General features: G+C 39.4%; 2 protein-coding genes across 15 annotated transcripts in view; one reads left to right on the top strand and one right to left on the bottom strand.

The window, feature by feature from the left end:
- Positions 1-7,529, top strand: part of LOC140199712 (filamin A-interacting protein 1-like) — a 152,223-nt gene extending 144,694 nt beyond the window's left edge. Inside the window, exon 5 of the mRNA XM_072262190.1 lies at positions 7,514-7,529. Coding sequence (XP_072118291.1) covers positions 7,514-7,529 — 16 coding nt within the window. The remainder of the gene's footprint in view (positions 1-7,513) is intronic.
- The window catches only part of cmss1 (cms1 ribosomal small subunit homolog), a 291,722-nt gene that overhangs the window by 209,241 nt on the left and 64,062 nt on the right, over positions 1-18,419 (bottom strand). The gene's annotated exons all lie outside the window — the stretch shown is intronic.

Genomic DNA, 18,419 nt, shown 5'->3' with positions numbered 1-18,419 from the left:
AAAGGAAAGAAAATACAAAAAACTGTGATGCAAAGGCACTTGGGATTCCTTGTGCAGGATTCCCTAAAAGGTTAATTTGCAGGTTGAGTCTGCGGTGAGGAAGACAAATGCAATGTTAGCATTCGTGTCAAGAGAACTAGAATATAAAAGCAAGGACATAATGTTGAGACTTCATAAAGCACAGGCGAGGCCTCACTTGGTGGATTGTGAGCAATTTTTTTTAATTAAATGCAATTGTGAACAATAGCCAGATCACAAATGCTGATCAAGTCAACTAGTTCCCAAAGAGAACTCTGATAGGCCAATCAGATGGTTCACTGCTGCTCAGCGATAGAACACAAAAAAATCATATGTACAATTAAAAAATAGTAGAAATACTGGAGTCATGATGAAGTCTGCTGGAGAGAGACATTTATACACGTGCTGTCCTCCACAATTCAAAGAGATTGAAGGATAAGGTTGCAGGGTGACAAAACGTGGCAGCAGCACTTGGAACTACAAACTAATCCCTACCGGGAGAAAACAGCTCCTGTTCTTTCTGCACTGTTCTCCAGCAGTTTAAGGACTAAGTCCAGCCGGAACATAACTCACAAGTGCTCTTGAAAGTCAGGTATTAACCCTACCTACCAACAACCAAGCATTGCCATCCTGGTCCCCTTCATGATAGCTTATGAAGAAGCATGTGACTTCCCTCCCAGAGATGATAGGTGCACTCGACTCTTAAAGGCTTGGACCCCATCGTCACAGATGTTTCCAACCACAGCATCTGGAAGGCTGTTCCAAATTCTGATAGCACAGCGAAGGAAGCTTCTATCCAGTGCGTAGGTTCTTGCATCTGGCATAGAAACAGCATGAGCAGGCATAGAAAAACTTGATCGTGTGGTGCGCCGTCTCTCATAAGATGAAGGCAGCGCGGCGTGAAGGCCTGCAGGGCTGTGGCTGGTGTGCATTTTGTATAGCACAGTAGTTGTCGTCTGTGGTGTAAGCTACTGATGGCTAGCTTCTCACGAGCTGTGGCTTCATCTACACCTATAATTCTGAGAGCCTTTCTTTGAATGAAATCAAGCTGGCTGAGGACAGTCTGTGAGGCATTCATCCATAATAAGTAGGCATACTCCATGATACTTCGTACCTGGGCTTTGTAAACCATAGCTCTGCCTTCTTTGTCTAGTTTGGATGCCACTTTCCGCAGAGCTCCAAGCCTTTATCCAGCCTTGTTTGAAATAGTGGAAAGGTGTTTATCCCACACCAACTTACTGTCAATATTAACACCAAGGATTACTAGCTCCTTCTTTAAATCCAGTTTGCAGTTCCCAAAATACAGATCGGGGTTAGATGGATTCCTCTTCCCAGACATCACCATTGCCTTGCACTTAGTAGGCTCAAAGGTGACATTCCAGTCGTCTGCCCAGGTTTTCATTCTGTCAAGATCCCTATTCAGGCCTGTTATCTTAGAAAGGATGTGCTGAAACTGGAGAGGATTCAAAGGAGGTTCACTAAAATGATTCCAGGATTGAATGGCTTGTCATATGAAGAGCATTTGATGGCCCTGGGCCTGTATTCACTAAGATTCAGGAGAATGAGGGATAACCTCATTGAAACATATCGAATGGTGAAAGGCCTTGATAGACTAGATGTGGAGAGGATGTTGCTTGTGGTAGGAGAGCCAAAGACCAGAGGACACAGCCTCAGAATGGAGTAGTATCCTTTTAGAACAGAAATGAGGAGGAATTTCTTATGCTAGAGAGTGATGAATCTGTGGAATTCTTTGCTACAGGCAGCTGTAGAGGCTGTCTTTACAAATGTTTAAGGCAGAGTTTGATAGATTCATGATTGGTCAGGGCATAAAGGGATGCGGGGAGAAGGCAAGGGATTAGGGTTGAGAGGAAAACTGGATCAGCCATGACAAAATGTTGGAGCAGACTCGATGGATGAAAGAGTCTAATTCTGCTCCTATATCTTATATTCTACCATCATAGCTAATCTTAATTCCATTTTTCTGTATAATTCCTACATACTTCAAACCCCATCAGAGTCTTAAGTGTACTCATGGCAGAACATCAACAGTATATTGCAGTAGAAAGTTATCATTATTGGCAACTCTGAGTGAAAAGTTCAGGTTTCCTTGTCTTGAGTCTACATCCCTAGGTTCCAGGCTTCCTAATCGACCCTGTAAGTTTCTCCAGAATCTTCCATGTCTCAGTCTGTTCTATATTCATTCTTTCAAAGTCTTGTACGTATATACCAATGCTACTACACACCTCCTCATCAAATACTTTTCCTCATCTCAGAAATCAAGCGAACAGTAGTTACAGTTAGAAAGTAATAAAAACAGAAAATACTGCAAACATCACATCAGACAGCATGTATGGAAAGTTTGTATATCTAATATTTCAGTAATATTTGAGTAATATTGTAAATATACTGTTTGATTAGGCATCCTTGTTCATTTCAGAAATTAATTACGGGTTATATCTACAAGTATATGAACAGCATACATCATCAAGGCACCACATCATATGCGTGTGTCTCGCTTAAAGTTAAAAAAAAAAGGTTACACTCGTTGTTTCCAGCTCTGTAGTTTTATTTCAATTAGCTTTATGTTTTGGAGTTACAAAACGTAACAGCAGCGATGGCTAAGTGTTAAACAAACCCAAGACGACAACCTACCTGTTGAAGTGCAGCGAGAAGTTTAAAACACAGGTCGAGTTTTTTTAAAAAAGGCAGAAAATGGAAGAATTCACAGATTCATAAACAGTGAAGACTGGGTAATAATTATCATAAATAAAAAAAGAACAGAAATGGCTAGTTACATCGTAAAGGTAGATGCGTTTGATTGCACAAGACATAACTGGATATTGTATACTGAGTGAATTAAGCAGTATTTTGAATTAAATGAAATATACAATGAGATGCAAATACAAGTTTTGCTGAGTGCATTGGGTTTAAAGGCATAGTCATAGTCATACTTTATTGATCCCAGGGGGAACACAGTTTGCTTCGAAGTTTAACTGCTTCATCCAAACCAGCTGAGATGAGCCTTGCTGATATTGTGAAAGTAATGCAGGAACATTTAGAACTGAAACCATTGTCACTTGGAGAATGCTTTCAGTTTCATAAGCAGAAACAACAGGAAGGAGTCTCTAGTTCCGATTACATGGCTGAATTGAAGAAGTATTCTGAGTATTGTCAGTTCAGTGATGGGCTTAATGATGCACTGAGAGGTCACTGAGTTTGTGAAATCTTACAAGAAAGCATTCAAAAATGTCTCCTAGCTAAAGCATAACTTGCATTGAAAAGAACAGTTGAAATTGCTATATCAATGGAAACAGCAGACCGAGATGCAATTGAGTTGCAGTCAGGAACAAAACTGAGCGTGAACAAAATTGCAGCATCTAGAAGGAGGCTTACCTCACCGAACAGACTGTTGTCATAGTGGCAGGGGCTCATATACACCAGACCAATGCAGGCTTAAAGGTAAAATTTGCAGAAAATACAACAAAGTAGGACACATACAAAGTGCGTGTCAGACAGACAAAAATAAATGGACTGCACAGGGAAGAGAAAAAGATAAAAAGTCAAGATACAGTCTCAAAAAGAGCACTAATCTGCACGTTGCTGATGGAAAATCTGATAATGATGACAGTGGCTCAAGACTAAGTAGTCTTGAGATTTATACATGAAAGTTAACAGAAGACAAGCAATATGGCTTACACCAAAAGTCAACGGCATATTAATTAAAATGGAATTGGACATTAACTCAACTGTTTCAGTTATTACACAAAATGAGTTTGAACAGCATTTCAAAGACACTGAACACTAAAGATACTAAAGCCTTTAGATGTCCACCTGAGAACTTATACTGCAGACAAGATAATTCAGGAGAATGACATTCATAACGGTGAAATACAACACTAACAATCCACCTTGGCTCGAATGTGGTAAAAATGGGATTGAAGATTCATCCAATATATGTATGCCACATCCTCTGCAATAGAGTCAACTGAAAAAAAAACTGAAGAAAGCTACTGGATGATGCCACAGCAGTGTTCAAGGGTGGCATTGGAAAACTCAAACATATCAAAGGTAAAATAGTGATAAAAGAAAATGTCACGCCCCAGTTTTACAAAACCTATCTGGTTCCTTATACCATCCGTGATAAAGTAGCTAGTGAGCAAGATCACATGGAGGATGAAGGAATTCTTTCCAAGGTTGAGTGGAGCCCGTGGGCAACCCTAGTGGTCCTAGAAACCAAGAAGAATGAGACTGTCAGGATCTGTGGTGATTTTAAGGTCACCATCAACTCAGAACTAACAGTACATCAATACTCTCTGCCCAGGATTGACGATATCTTTGCAAACCTTTCTGGAGGAAAACACCTCAGCAAAGTGGAATTAGCTGAGATTTACCCACAGATGGAGACGGAAGAAAAGCCCAAAGTGTCTTAGGGCTTTATCGCTTGGGTAAGAGTGACCATAATATGGCGGAATTCTTCATTAAGATGCAGAGTGACATAGTTAATACAGAAACAAAGGTTCTGAACTTAAAGAAGGGTAACTTTGAAGGTATGAGATGTGAATTAGCTAAGAGAGACTGGCAAATGATACTTAAAGGGTTGACGGTGGATATGCAATGGCAAGCATATAAAGATCGCATGGATGAACTTCAACAATTGTTCATCCCAGTTTGGCAAAAGAATAAACCAGGGAAGGTAGTGCACCCGTGGCTGACAAGGGAAATTAGGGATAGTATCAATTCCAAAGAAGAAATATACAAATTAGCCAGAAAAAGCAGCACACCTGAGGACTGGGAGAAATTCAGAGTCCAGCAGAGGAGGACAAAGGGCTTAGTTAGGAAAGAGAAAAAAGATTATGAGAGAAAACTGGCAGAGAACATAAAAACTGACTGTAAAAGCTTTTATAGATATGTGAAAAGAAAAAGATTGGTTAAGACAAATGTAGGTCCCTTATAGTCAGAAACATGTGAATTGATCATGGGGAACAAGGACATGGCAGACCAATTGAATAACTACTTTGTTCCTGTCTTCACTAAGGAGGACATAAATAATCTTCCGGAAATAGTAGGGGACCGAGGGTCTAGTGAGATGGAGGAACTGAGGGAAATACATGTTAGTAGGGAAGTGGTGTTGGGTAAATTGAAGGGATTAAAGGCAGATAAGTCCCCAGGATCAGATGGTCTGCATTCCAGAGTGCTTAAGGAAGTAGCCCAGGAAATAGTGGATGCATTAGTGATAATTTTTCAAAACTCTTTAGATTCTGGATTAGTTCCTGAGGATTGGAGGGTGGCTAATGTAATCCCACTTTTTAAAAAAGGAGGGAGAAAGAAACCGGGGAATTGTAGACCGGTTAGCCTAACATCGGTGGTGGAGAAAATGCTAGAGTCAGTATTCAAAGATGTGACAACAGCACATTTGGAAAGCGGTGAAATCATTGGACAAAGTCAGCATGGACTTGTGAAAGGAAAATCATGTCTGACGAATCTCACAGAATTTTTTGAGGATGTAACTAGTAGAGTGGATAGGGGAGAACCAGTGGATGTGGTATATTTGGATTTTCAAAAGGCTTTTGACAAGGTCCCACACAGGAGATTAGTGTGCAAACTTAAAGCACACGGAATTGGGGGTATGATATTGATGTGGATACAGAATTGGTTGGCAGACAGGAAGCAAAGAGTGGGAATAAACGGGACCTTTTCAGAATGGCAGGCAGTGACTAGTGGGGTACCGCAAGGCTCAGTGCTGGGACCCCGGTTGTTTACAATATATATTAGTGACTTAGACGAGGGAATTAAATGCAGCATCTCCAAGTTTGCGGATGACACGAAGCTGGGTGGCAGTGTTAGCTGTGAGGAGGATGCTAAGAGGATGCAGGGTGACTTGGATAGGTTAGGTGAGTGGGCAAATTCATGGCAGATGCAATTTAATGTGGATAAATGTGAGGTTATCCACTTCGATGGTAAAAAACAGGAAAACAGATTATTATCTGAAAGGTGGCCGATTAGGAAAAGGGGAAGTGCAACGTGAGCTGGGTGTCATTGTACACCAGTCATTGAAAGTGGGCATGCAGGTACAGCAGGCGGTGAAAAAGGCGAATGGTATGCTGGCATTCATAGCAAGAGGATTCGAGTACAGGAGCAGGGAGGTACTACTGCAGTTGTACAAGGCCTTGGTGAGACCACACCTGGAGTATTGTGTGCAGTTTTGGTCCCCTAATCTGAGGAAAGACATTTGCCATAGAGGGAGTACAAAGAAGGTTCACTAGATTGATTCCTGGGATGGCAGGACTTTCATATGATGAAGACTGGATCAACTACTCACTGGAATTTAGAAGACTGAGGGGGGATCTTATTGAAACATATAAAATTCTAAAGGGATTGGACAGGCTAGATGCAGGAAGATTGTTCCCGATGTTGGGGAAGTCCAGAATGAGGGGTCACAGTTTAAGGATAAAGGGGAAGCCTTTTAGGACTGAGATGAGGAAAAACTTCTTCACACAGAGAGTGGTGAATCTGTGGAATTCTCTGCACACAGGAAACAGTTGAGGCCAGTTCATTGGCTATACTTAAGAGGGAGTTAGATATGGCCTTTCTGGCTGAAGGGATCAGGGGTATGGAGAGAAGGCAGGTACAGGGTTCTGAGTTGGATGATCAGCCATGATCATACTGAATGGCGGTGCAGGCTCAAAGAGCCGAATGGTCTACTCCTGCGCCTATTTTCTATGTTTCTATGAGCTTATTTTTTGGAGCAGCATCTGCAGCTGCATTCTGGCAGAAAGCCATGGACCAGGTGCTGCAAGGCTGCACAAGCACTGTATTATGTGGATGACATCATTCTTACCTGTGAGAATGACCAAGAATTTTTCCAAAATCTCAAGATCGTGTTCAGAAGATTAGAAGATTATGGGCTCAGAGTATGACACAACAAGTGTGAATTCTTCAAAACAAGCATCACTTACTGTGGTCACACCATTGACGCAAAAGATTTACACAAGTGTGCCGAGAAATTTCAAGCAGTGGTGGATGCTCCATGGTCAAAAAACATTTCACAGTTGAGGTCTTTATTAGGATTTGTCAATTGCTACAACAGGTTCTTGCCAAACCTGGTTACCGTACTCCATCCCTTGAATTCATATCTACAGATTGGAAAGAAATGGCAATGAACAAAGCAGTAGGGGGTGGCTTTCAAAAAGGTACAGGAAATGTGATGTCAGGCACTGTACTCACACATAATGATCCATATCACCCAGAGAAGCTTACTTGTGAAGCTCGCCTTATGGTATAGGTGCGGTCATGTCACATACTATGAGTGATGGAAGTGAATGCCCCACAGCCTTTGCATCATGTTCCCTTACCACTGCAGAGAAAAATTATAGACAGACTGACAGAGGCCTTGAGTCTTGTTTGGGATGTAAAACATTTCAACCAGTACTTGTATGGGAGAGAGTTTACCCTCATTACTGATCATCAACCACTAGTGTCCATTTTCAATCCACAGAAGGGTACTCCACTAACAGTACTAGCACTGATGCATGGTACTGGACACATATACAAGATCAAATTCAAGAGGACAACTAAATATGGAAATGCTGATGGAGCATCTTGGAGAAAGCAGATGTCTAGAGCTGTCAGAACCACTTCCTGCAATTCCAGAATCAACCGCTACACCCACCACGGAGGAGGAGCCAGAACCTGAGATTGTTTCACAGCCGTGTCTCACCTGCCGAACAGAAGGATACCCCTTAATAAGGAAAGATCTTATCCCAGAAGCACAAGAAATCCTCAACAACAATTAAATCTTTAGGCCTGAATGGGACAATTTAAAATTAACTATGCTGTTGCTATAGCTGTATTATACAGCATACTCTGTATATGTTAAGGCGGATTCTATTATGAGTTGGAGTTTATAATTAGTCATGAAGGAGTGTTGTGTATTTAATACTTCAGAAATATTTGAGTAATTTAGAAATAAATTGGTTAAGCATTCTTGTTCATTTAAATAATTCATTACTTGGTTATATGTAAAAGTATGTGAATGGCATACATCATCACACCATTACATCGTTCATGCACGTCCCACTTAAAATTAAAAAAAAACAAAGTTAGACATCTTATTCCCTATTCCGTGTTTTTATTTTAATTAGTTTTATGTTTTGGAGTTACAACACGTAACAGAAGGAGAAACACATGCTTCAGTATGAACACTGTCAGACGAAGTGGAGTGTAGGAGTCTGAAGAGGTGATTTTACAGGGGTACATAAAATTATGAGAGGTACAAATTCTTTTCCTAGTTTAAGGGAGTCTAAAACTAGAGGTAACAGATTTAAGGTGAAAGGGGAAAGGTTTAAAAGGGACCTAAGGGGCAAGTTTTTCCTCAGAGTGGGCAGTAGATATGTGAAATGAGCACAATTACAGAATTTAGGGGATATGGGACAAGCAAAGAAATGCAATGGTCAGCATGGATGAGATGGGCCAAAGGGCTTGTGTTTATGGTAGCATGGAAATAGGCCCTTCTACCCATCAGATGCATGCTGACCATCAGCAACCTATTTACACCAAACCTACCTTAACCTCCTTTTAAAATTCTTCTCAGATTTCCATCAGCTTCTCTGGATTCTACCACTGACTTACAAAGGCAATTTAAAATGGCCATAACCTACCAAATTGCACCTGATTGGAATGTGGGAGCAAACTGGAGCAGCCAGGGGAAACAAATGTGGCCACAGGAAGAATGTGCAAACTCCACACAGCTTAAGATCAAACACAGGTCACTGGGGCTGTGAGGCAGCAGTTGTACCAGCTGCAGTGCTGTGCCACCCTGTGGACTGAAAGGAGATCTCCAAGCACTTTGGAAATTCCCATTTATTTTCTCCAATGTACAGGAGACCACAGCATGAGCAAACCGTAACACTTCAGCTTGTAAGGAGATTAAGTGACTTGCTGTTTTGCCTCAAAGGTATACTTGGGTTGCTAGATGATGAAAACAGATGAAATGTAAGAGCATAAGTTTGATAGTTAAGTGCTGTGAGAAGGAGTGTGGTTGGTGAACAGAGAAATGCAAACCAGGGACTCGCAAAGGGAGTGGTCCCTTCAGAAAGCAGATAAGAAAGGAGGAGTTCTTCTACAAGGCTACAATATTAACTTGGATTTTCTTTCTTGACAGATGCTGTCTGACCTGCAGAGCACTTCCAACATTATTTTTAGTAATTTATTTTAACTGCAACTCTAACCAGCATTTCACCTTTAACATGTCTCTATTTTCTTTCTCTCACACACACAAATATGCACTCTTTCATTCTCTTTACCCTTTCAAAGGCATCCTTTTGTTCTATCCACCCCTTTCTCATCTTCACTGCAACTTAAAACTATTTTCTCAATTTCCCAGTTCTGATGAATAGCCTTCAACATAAAATGTTAGGTATCTATATCTTCCCAAAGATGCTGCTTGCCTCCTAAATGTTTACATCATTTTCTGTTTTTTTTTAATTTCAGATTTGAACTCTCTTTTTGAACTTTTTATGAAAGTAATCCTTCGTAATAAACTAACACTCCATTGTGTAGTTCATGTGAATTACACATTCAATGCTTTCCAAAAAAAGTTTCTACTGTTTATACAACAAAGTTCATGTCTGTCTCAACTTATAGAATATGTTTATTCCCATTTCCACAGTATCTCGAAGCTTCACAGTTTTACAAAACATTCCCATTTGTGGTTTCCCTGAGGGAGCAGTAAAGTGAAAGGAAAAAGCTGTACATACATTACAGCATTTTCACCTTCCTGAAATAAATATTAAATAGGAAAATAACCAGTCAGCTAATAGTTTCTCTACCAGGAAAGGAAATGATCTAATATATAGCAACTTAATTTAAATGGAGAAGAACATGAATTGCCCATATAAGGCAACCATGCAGGAAGCGGAGGACAAGTTGAGACAAGTTTTCAGCTGCAGAGTATATAACACATCAAGCATTGGGCAGCTCTGGGAGGCTTTGCACTGCTAGTATCTACAGAATAAAAAGAGAAAAACTCATCCTGTGGTCTCCTATAGAAGACATAAATTCCAGAACATTCCCCCATTTACTTATTCTTCCTTTCTCACTTGATGCACAGTTTTCACAGTAAATACAAAGAAAGATAATAGAATCAAAGAAAAACTGCACGTAACAAGACAAACAAACAACCAATATGGAAGCTTTACAGAGAGTGCAGGGCAGATTTACCAAAATATTGCCTAGATTGAACAACATGTTTTTTGTGGAAAGCTTGAGTGCGCTAAGGCTTTTCTCCTTGGAGTGAAGGAAGACGAGAGGGGACTTGATGATAAAGATGTACAAAATTATACGAGGCATAGGGGACAGCCATTGCCTTTTTATCCCCCCAGGACGCCAATAGCTAATACCAGAGGACGTCATAGTTTTAGGGAGCGGAGGGAAGTTTAAGGGAGAGATCAGGGGTATTTGTTTTTACACAGAGAATGGTAACTGTCTGGAAAGTACTCCTGGGGGGTGGTAGTAGATTGGTAGATGCTGATACATTAGGGATAAGCACATGGATGCAAGAAAAATGGAGAGTTATGGGCTCTGTAGGAGGAAGGATTAGAATGATCATGGAGATAATTTCTATATGACGATACCTTGACTATATGAGCATAACTATACCTTGGCACATTATCAAGGACCGAAAGGCATACAGTGGCATGCAAAAGTTTGGGCACCCCTGATCAAAATTTCTGTTACTGTGAACAGCTAAGCGAGTAAAAGATGACCTGATTTCCAAAAGGCATAAAGTTAAAGATGACACATTTCTTTAATATTTTAAGCAAGATTACTTTTTTATTTCCACCTTTTACAGTTTCAAAATGACAAAAAAAGGAAAAGGGCCCAAAGCAAAAGTTTGGGCACCCTGCATGGTCAGTACTTAGTAACACCCCCTTTGGCAAGTATCACAGCTTGTAAACGCTTTCTGGAGCCAGCTGAGAGTCTTTCGATTCTTGTTTGGGGGATTTTTGCCCATTCTTCCTTGCAAAAGGCTTCTAGTTCTGTAAGATTCTTGGGCCGTCTTGCATGCACTGCTCTTTTGAGGTCTATCCACAGATTTTTGACGATATTTAGGTCGTGGGACCGTGAGAGCCATGACAAAATCTACGGATTGCGCCTCTTGAGGTAGTCAGTTGTGGATTTTGAGGTGTGTTTAGGATCATTATCCTGTTGTAGAAGCCATCCTCTTTTCTTCTTCAAGCTTTTTTATAGATGGTGTGATGTTAGCTTGCAGAATTTGCTAGTATTTAATTGAATTCATTCTTCCCTCTACCAGTGAAATATTCCCCGTGCCACTGGCTGCAACACAAGCCCAAAGCATCATTGATCCACCCCCGTGCTTAACAGTTGGAGAGGTGTTCTTTTTATGAAATTCTGCACCCTTTTTTCTCCAAACATACCTTTGCTCATTGCGGCCAAAATGTTCTATTTTAACTTCATCAGTCCACAGGACTTGTTTCCAAAATGCATCAGGCTTGTTTAGATGTTCCTTTGCAAACTTCTGATGCTGAATTTCGTGGTGAGAGCGCAGGAAAGGTTTTCTTCTGATGACTCTTCCATGAAGGTCATATTTGTACAGGTGTCGCTGCACAGTAGAACAGTGCACCACCAGTCCAGAGTCTGCTAAATCTTCCTGAAGGTCTTTTGCAGTCAAAGGGGTTTTGATTTGCCTTTCTAGCAATCCTATGAGCAGTTCTCTCCTTTCTTGGTCTTCCAGACCTCAACCTGAGCTCCACTGTTCCTTCTAACTGCCATTTCTTAATTACATTACAAACTGAGGAAACGACTACCTGAAAACACTTCGCTATCTTCTTATAGCCTTCTCCTGCTTTGTGGGCATCAGTTATTTTAATTTTCAGAGTGCTAGGCAGCTGCTTTAGAGGAGTCCATGGCTGCTGATTGTTGGAACAAGGTTTGAGGTATTTATAAAGCTTTGTAATTTGCATCACCTGGCTTTTCCTAACGATGACTGTGAAGAAGCCATAGCCCTAACAAGCTAATTAAGGTCTGAGACCTTGGTAAAAGTTATCTGAGAGCTCAAATCTCTTGGGGTTCCCAAACTTGCATGGTGCTCCTTTCCTTTTTCTCACTCTAAAATCATACAAAAGTAATACACTAATCTTGCTTAAAATGTTGAAAAGGATGTTTCATCTTTAACTTTATGACCTTTGGAGATCAGTTCATCTTCTACTCACTTATCTATTCACAGTAACAGAAATTTTGACCAGGGGTGCCCAGACTTTTGCATGCCACTGTATACTGCACTGTTCTGTGTTCTATGTTCTAAGATATGGTTGCAGGTGATATTACAGTGGACTGCTTAATACTTCAAAAGATTATTGTCTCCCGGAAGCTCTGACTCACTTTGTCCTATATTAGCTACTTCCCTTTTCATGACATCTTCCCATGCATCTGTGAGGAGAGAAAACGTGACCCTTTTATCTCCTCTCTATTGAAGAACCCAAATGAAGTGGAAATTTGCTGTACCTCTTCCAATTTAGTATTAGACATTTGGCACTCGCAATATGGTCTCCTTTAGAGGGGAAATCAAAATAAATTGAAAAGTGCATGACACAAGCTTCTAGCTGCTTGACTCTTTAATTTGCCATCCCAATTTGACTTCTGTCTTTATCTTCATGTATGTGCTAATGAAGCACACTGCAAGACTGAGAAACAGCACCTCAACTTCTGATCAGACATGTTACAGCCGTTAACAACAATTAATCTTATAATCTCAGATAAACAGCCATTTTAGCCTAATGACTCATATTTCTTGCCATCAAGATTATTTTCTCCCTCTTCTGGCAATTCCAGATTTCATTATCTTCCATCAACAACTCACTTGTCCTTACATTCCTCCCCTCAAACAGGTCAGTGCTTATGCACTTTTTGTCATATCTATCACCATTTTCACAATTCGCTCTCCCTGGCCCTCGATCCCATCAGCTTTTCCCTTTGTATTTATTGTTCCTCCCTCAACCTGTTCACATTTTCTCCAATGCCATGCGAGATGAGAGAGACCAGATCTGATAGGAGTTATTTGAACAGAAACTTCTCCACAGGTTGAGTCCAATCCACTGGTTATTTCCATGATTGTTATGTTTCTTTTCTAGTTATATTTCCAGCAACAATAACATTGTGCTTTTGGGAGAAATTATCACTCTTTGTATATTTGTGACACACTGACAATTCACATTGTCCAGGTCCTGCTGATTTCCCTTCTACATCGAATGCATGATTCATTACCAGAAGGAAGGATGATAGAATGGTCATGAATAAAAGCTGACTGGATAGCCTGTGTGTCTTTAGTGAGCAACACAAATGATGTGCTGGAGGAAGAATAAAATACTACTGCAATGTAGGTAATAGGAGGAAAATAACAAATTTGTCATTTTCTATTACAGTTGCCCCTATGTGACACTGGAGAACAAGCAAAGAAATTTATTGTATTTAAAAAATATGCTTGAACCTTTCCAATCATTTGTATCATAGAGTCATCAGGCCATACAGCTGGGAAAGAGGCCCTGTGACCCTTATTAACCATTAAGTACTTATTTTTCCACTACCATTTTATTCTCATTTTCCAGTCAATTCTCTCCAGATTCTACCACTCACTGTTTATGACCAGAGGACACAGCCTCAGAATAGAGGGACATCCATGTAGAACAAAGATGAGTAATTTCTTTAGGCAGAGAGTGGTGAATCTGTGGAATTCGTTGCCACGGGTAACTGTGGAGGCTAAGTCATTTGGTATACTTAAGGCAGAGGCTGATAGATTTTTGATTAGTCAAGGCAGGAAGGGATATGGGGGAAGGCAGGAGATTGGAGCTGTGAGGGAAATGGATCAGCAATGATGAAATGGCGGAGCAGACTTGATATATCAAATGGCCTAATTCTGCTCCTGTCTCTTATGGTCTTATGAAATCTCCTGGCTGTATGGGACAATGCCTTCAGAAAAGGAGTAATTAGTGAAGGAACAATGGATGACGTTGTACTGGGGGTAAACAACCCATTCAGAATGTCAAAAATACTAACTGTACAAGTATCAAAGGCAAATGCCTTCATAAATGAAAATGTCTCATTTATTAGTTTCTAAGCACTCTATATAGTGTAACTTTTTTATAACAAAAATCTGAGTAACTTATTCACAAATTTAACATTAATTTTATAAGTGAGATACTTTTGGTGTTAGGCAAGCACATGGAATGCTTTACCATTAATTAATATCCTTCAACATTGAAGAAAAAAGAAACCCATCTAACAAAAGCATATTTTCTAAGTTAAATGTAAAGGGAGAAATAACAACTTTGTTTATAGTGGCTACTTTATTTTCAGTTAGAATGAGGTGTAATTGTGACCAGTTCTACACCATAAATCTTTGTATTAAGTAGCAACACTTAATCTTTAAAATATTTTTGTATGTCAGTTGGATGCCATCTAATCACTTCAATCATGGTTTTTAAACATTCAGGATGACATATTTAAAAAGTCAGCAACAGAACTCTGAGGTCTCAAGACAATTTTATAGCTTTGATAAGATTTTATTATTCAAAATTACATTCAAATGTTGCAAGCAAAAACATGTTGCTGTACTTAATTTTAAAAGGTAACTGGTCCCAAGTATTTAAAAAATATCACAGAAGATAGTCAACAATTATGATTCAGTTGCAATAACCACATTTGATTTCAGATTTCCTGATTCTGCAGGTTTTTTTTTGTTTCAATCACTCCTTTGGACTTGCTATTAAAATACATTCCAACTTAATTTTAAGTAAATTGAAAAGAGTAAATTGTTTCATTCTTTGAATGAGTAAATGCAAATATTAATGATTGATATAAATGCACAAAATGGAATTTCTTTAATAGACTTCGGAAAGAAAATAAAGCTGAGTTATGTCCTTCCAGACCTGGAACTATCAAATCAATCTATTCACTATCTCAGAAGAAATGAGTTAATGGTTTCTTTAATCGATTGCAAACAAATCAATATGTCCTGTGTACAAATTTGGAGTGTCATGTCATTCACTCATGTATTCATGGAAATGAGGAAACTTCCAATAGGTGAAAGTTCCCATTTTCTACTCTTGATGGAAGTATATCTTGCTCAGTACTGTGAGAGATTGGTTCTTCTCATTATTGTGTCAATTTCAATTAAGGATGGGGTATGACAAGTGCATTTTAATGGTTTGTTTGTATTATATCTCCAATTGATTTGGTTTGGCTTTATTTTCAATGCTTGCAGTCTATAAATCTAATTGACAACATCTCCTGCGGTTGAAATCATGTAATCTGCAGTATAGGACAATCTCCACCGCTGGAGATCAAATATCACAATGAAAATTTATGGCCACCACTGTGTGAAATATGGTATCCTGAGCAATATCCTGTAGCAATCCAATAGTTAATAACCAACAACATAATCATCTTATTCTCATTTCTCTGTAAAGTACTTTGCAAGAACGTTGGATATTTAGAAAATTAAACATACTTCCATTTTAAAAAGCTGCATTAGGCTCACTGTGCACACACTTTATGTGCATACCTGTGACCTGCTTCCTGATCTGGAAGGAAGAACCACATCATGATAAGCACAGGGAGCTAAGGAGAGCTGAGATAAGGTAACCATGTTGACATGCAAAGAATGGACCTTTTGGAATCCATTCCAATAATGATGGCACACGGGAAATAGGTGAATTAGTCACTGAGTTTCTATTTGCTGCAATGAATAGTTCATGACCTGCTCATGTCCCCATTTCTGGAATTAGCCCAGAATGATCAGATCAAATTGGCTGAACATCTGGTACAACCAAGTTCCAGGACTAGGTCAGCAGTAATAAGAACAAGGTTTCCTGTAATAACACCTTTGAAAATGACTTCACTAAACAGGAATCCAAGAGGAATGCAATAAGTATTGTAGTAACGCAAAACAATTACAGAAATTAAATAATCTAAGTAGGTACAGTAATCATCACCATCTGAAAAGAATATTTATATTTTCTTTCCCTTCTAATGGTGCTAAATTATGCTGGGGTCTAGTTGTAATCTACAGAGTTGTATTGTCTGATGGCTTCTTTTTGGTTATTTACTCTCACTGCTAATAGGGCGCATTGCCACTTCAAGTCCTGACAAGCTTCTTTAATCACTTCGCAAGCAAAGGGGCAGTCAACATCTCGTCATGACGCTGCATCAAGCCTGGTGCAGGGTCCTGACTTGAAATGTTGATTATTCCTTAGATGAGTTCCACCAGCAGTTTGTTTTGGTTTTGCTGCAGATACCAACATCTTCAGCCTCTTGTGTCCTGTTCAACTATTGCAGTCCTTGTGGTAAATGTATTCCAGTCTGCTGATGGGCAGATTGCGAGGTAATTTTAACTGGTTGACAACAAAGGAGTAACTACATATATCAAAATTGGTGGTTTATGTGATACTTGGAGGGTAATCTGTTGACGAGGATGTTCCCATGAATATAATATTTTTGTCCTATTATTGTGATGTAGAGCTTGCAGCTTGGGAAAATATTTTTCAAGAAGCAAGTTTGACTCATTGCATACATCCTGCCAATAATGCACACTACTTTGGTAGAGGAAATGGGTTGTTATATCTCTGCTGTAAACACCAGACTGCTTGGCCAAACAACTTAGGCATCCTTTAATATTAAACAAAAAACACAGAAAATGCTGCAAACAGTCACAAGTTCAGGCAGCATCAACAGAAAAAGAAACACTGAAACCCAAAAACGTGTAGCCCTAAGATGTATACGAAGCATATGATGAGTAACAAGTGAATGCCAAAGACGCATCCTTAGGGACAGCAAAGCCAAAGGTAAAGATGATAAGGGAAACCAATAGGGTTCATTCTCTGATAGCACATGAATACATAAGGAATGAACCAACTAATCATACTCAGCTAGACAGTGGTACTGTGGTGCTGGAAAAGTATGGTATGGTCAACAATGTTGAAAGCTGCAGGAAGATTGAGAATGACGACTGAAGTTCTCGGCCCGAAACGTTGACTGTACCTCTTCCTAGAGATGCTGCCTGGCCTGCTGCGTTCACCAGCAACTTTGATGTATGTTACGTAGGTCAACTTTGTCACAGTTTCAGAGGCCAGGATAGAGTGGATGTGGAGAAGATGTTTCCAGTAGTGAGAATGTCAAGGACCTGAGGACACAGCCTCAGAATAAGAGAATGTCCCTTTAGAGAGGGATGAGTGGGAATTACTTTAGCCAGTGAGTGGCAAATATGTGGAACTCACTGCCACAGATAGCTGTGGAGGCCAGGTCAGTGAGTATATTTAAAGTGAAGATTGATAGGCTCTTCATTAGTAACGCTGACAAAGGTTACTGGGAAAAGGCAGGAGAATGGTGTTGAGAGAGAATAGAAAATCAACCATGATCGAACGGTTGAGCAGGTTCAATGGCCTAATTTCGTTCCTATGTCTCATCGCCTTAAGTCATTTGTGACTTTGCTGAAGTTTGGCACCACCACCGGGCCAGAAAATATTCTTTAGGATTCCAGGCAAGGAATACTGGCTAAAAATTTCTCTAGACTAATGGTTGTGTTCAAGACATTCAATGGAATATTAGGATCTCTCCTATTATCTTCTTATTGAACTCAAATTCAAAATCTTTACATATGAATTACATAGCCAATATCATGGATTTTCATGATGATTTCATTGATTCAGAGAAGAAATGGACATTTCATTCCCATGCTCTTTCTGGAATGGACTCCAAGCCGTTGAACGATTAAGCCACAAATCATTATTTGAAACATTATTTTGCAAAAAGTAAAGGTCCTGCAAGGTAAATGTTCATGAGACAGTCAGTCAATCATCAGAATTCATCCAATCAGAAAAACCGACAAGTTTCGCATCTTCTGTTCTAGGATTCAGCCATCCAGATGGTTATAAAAATTGATCATAATTTGTGGAAAGGAAGAATTACAATTGTCAATCGTAATTTCATTTTCTACAAAGTAGTATAAAGATCTCCTATTCTGTGCTTAATATTAATAATATTCTGGACTTTTTTCTATTCTTTTAACATCTTCTCTATCTCAAAATTGATTATTGCTTCTTTTCAAATGTACGCTCTAAAAGCTCTGAAATTTGATGTCATAAGATTTAAGAATGTGAAGAGAATAGAGACATCATGTGTCTTTTTTATGTACAAGATTATTCATAAACCAATTTCTGGAAGCTTCTTTTGGTGCTGCATTATTTGAATAAGGACTTTCCAGTTGGCTGCCTCTTATCTACAAATTTGATTGGAATTTTTCTTACCTATGGGTTTAAAACACCTGACCATAAGGCAGCACCATCTTAGTTCTTAGTTCTTTTGACTCTCTCCCTTCAAGCATGGTCCAT

Source organism: Mobula birostris, chromosome 6 (assembly GCF_030028105.1).
Source record: "Mobula birostris isolate sMobBir1 chromosome 6, sMobBir1.hap1, whole genome shotgun sequence".
Lineage (NCBI taxonomy): Eukaryota > Metazoa > Chordata > Chondrichthyes > Myliobatiformes > Myliobatidae > Mobula > Mobula birostris.
The sequence above is the reverse complement of the archived record's forward strand: the minus strand, read 5'-3'. Positions and strand labels throughout refer to the sequence as shown.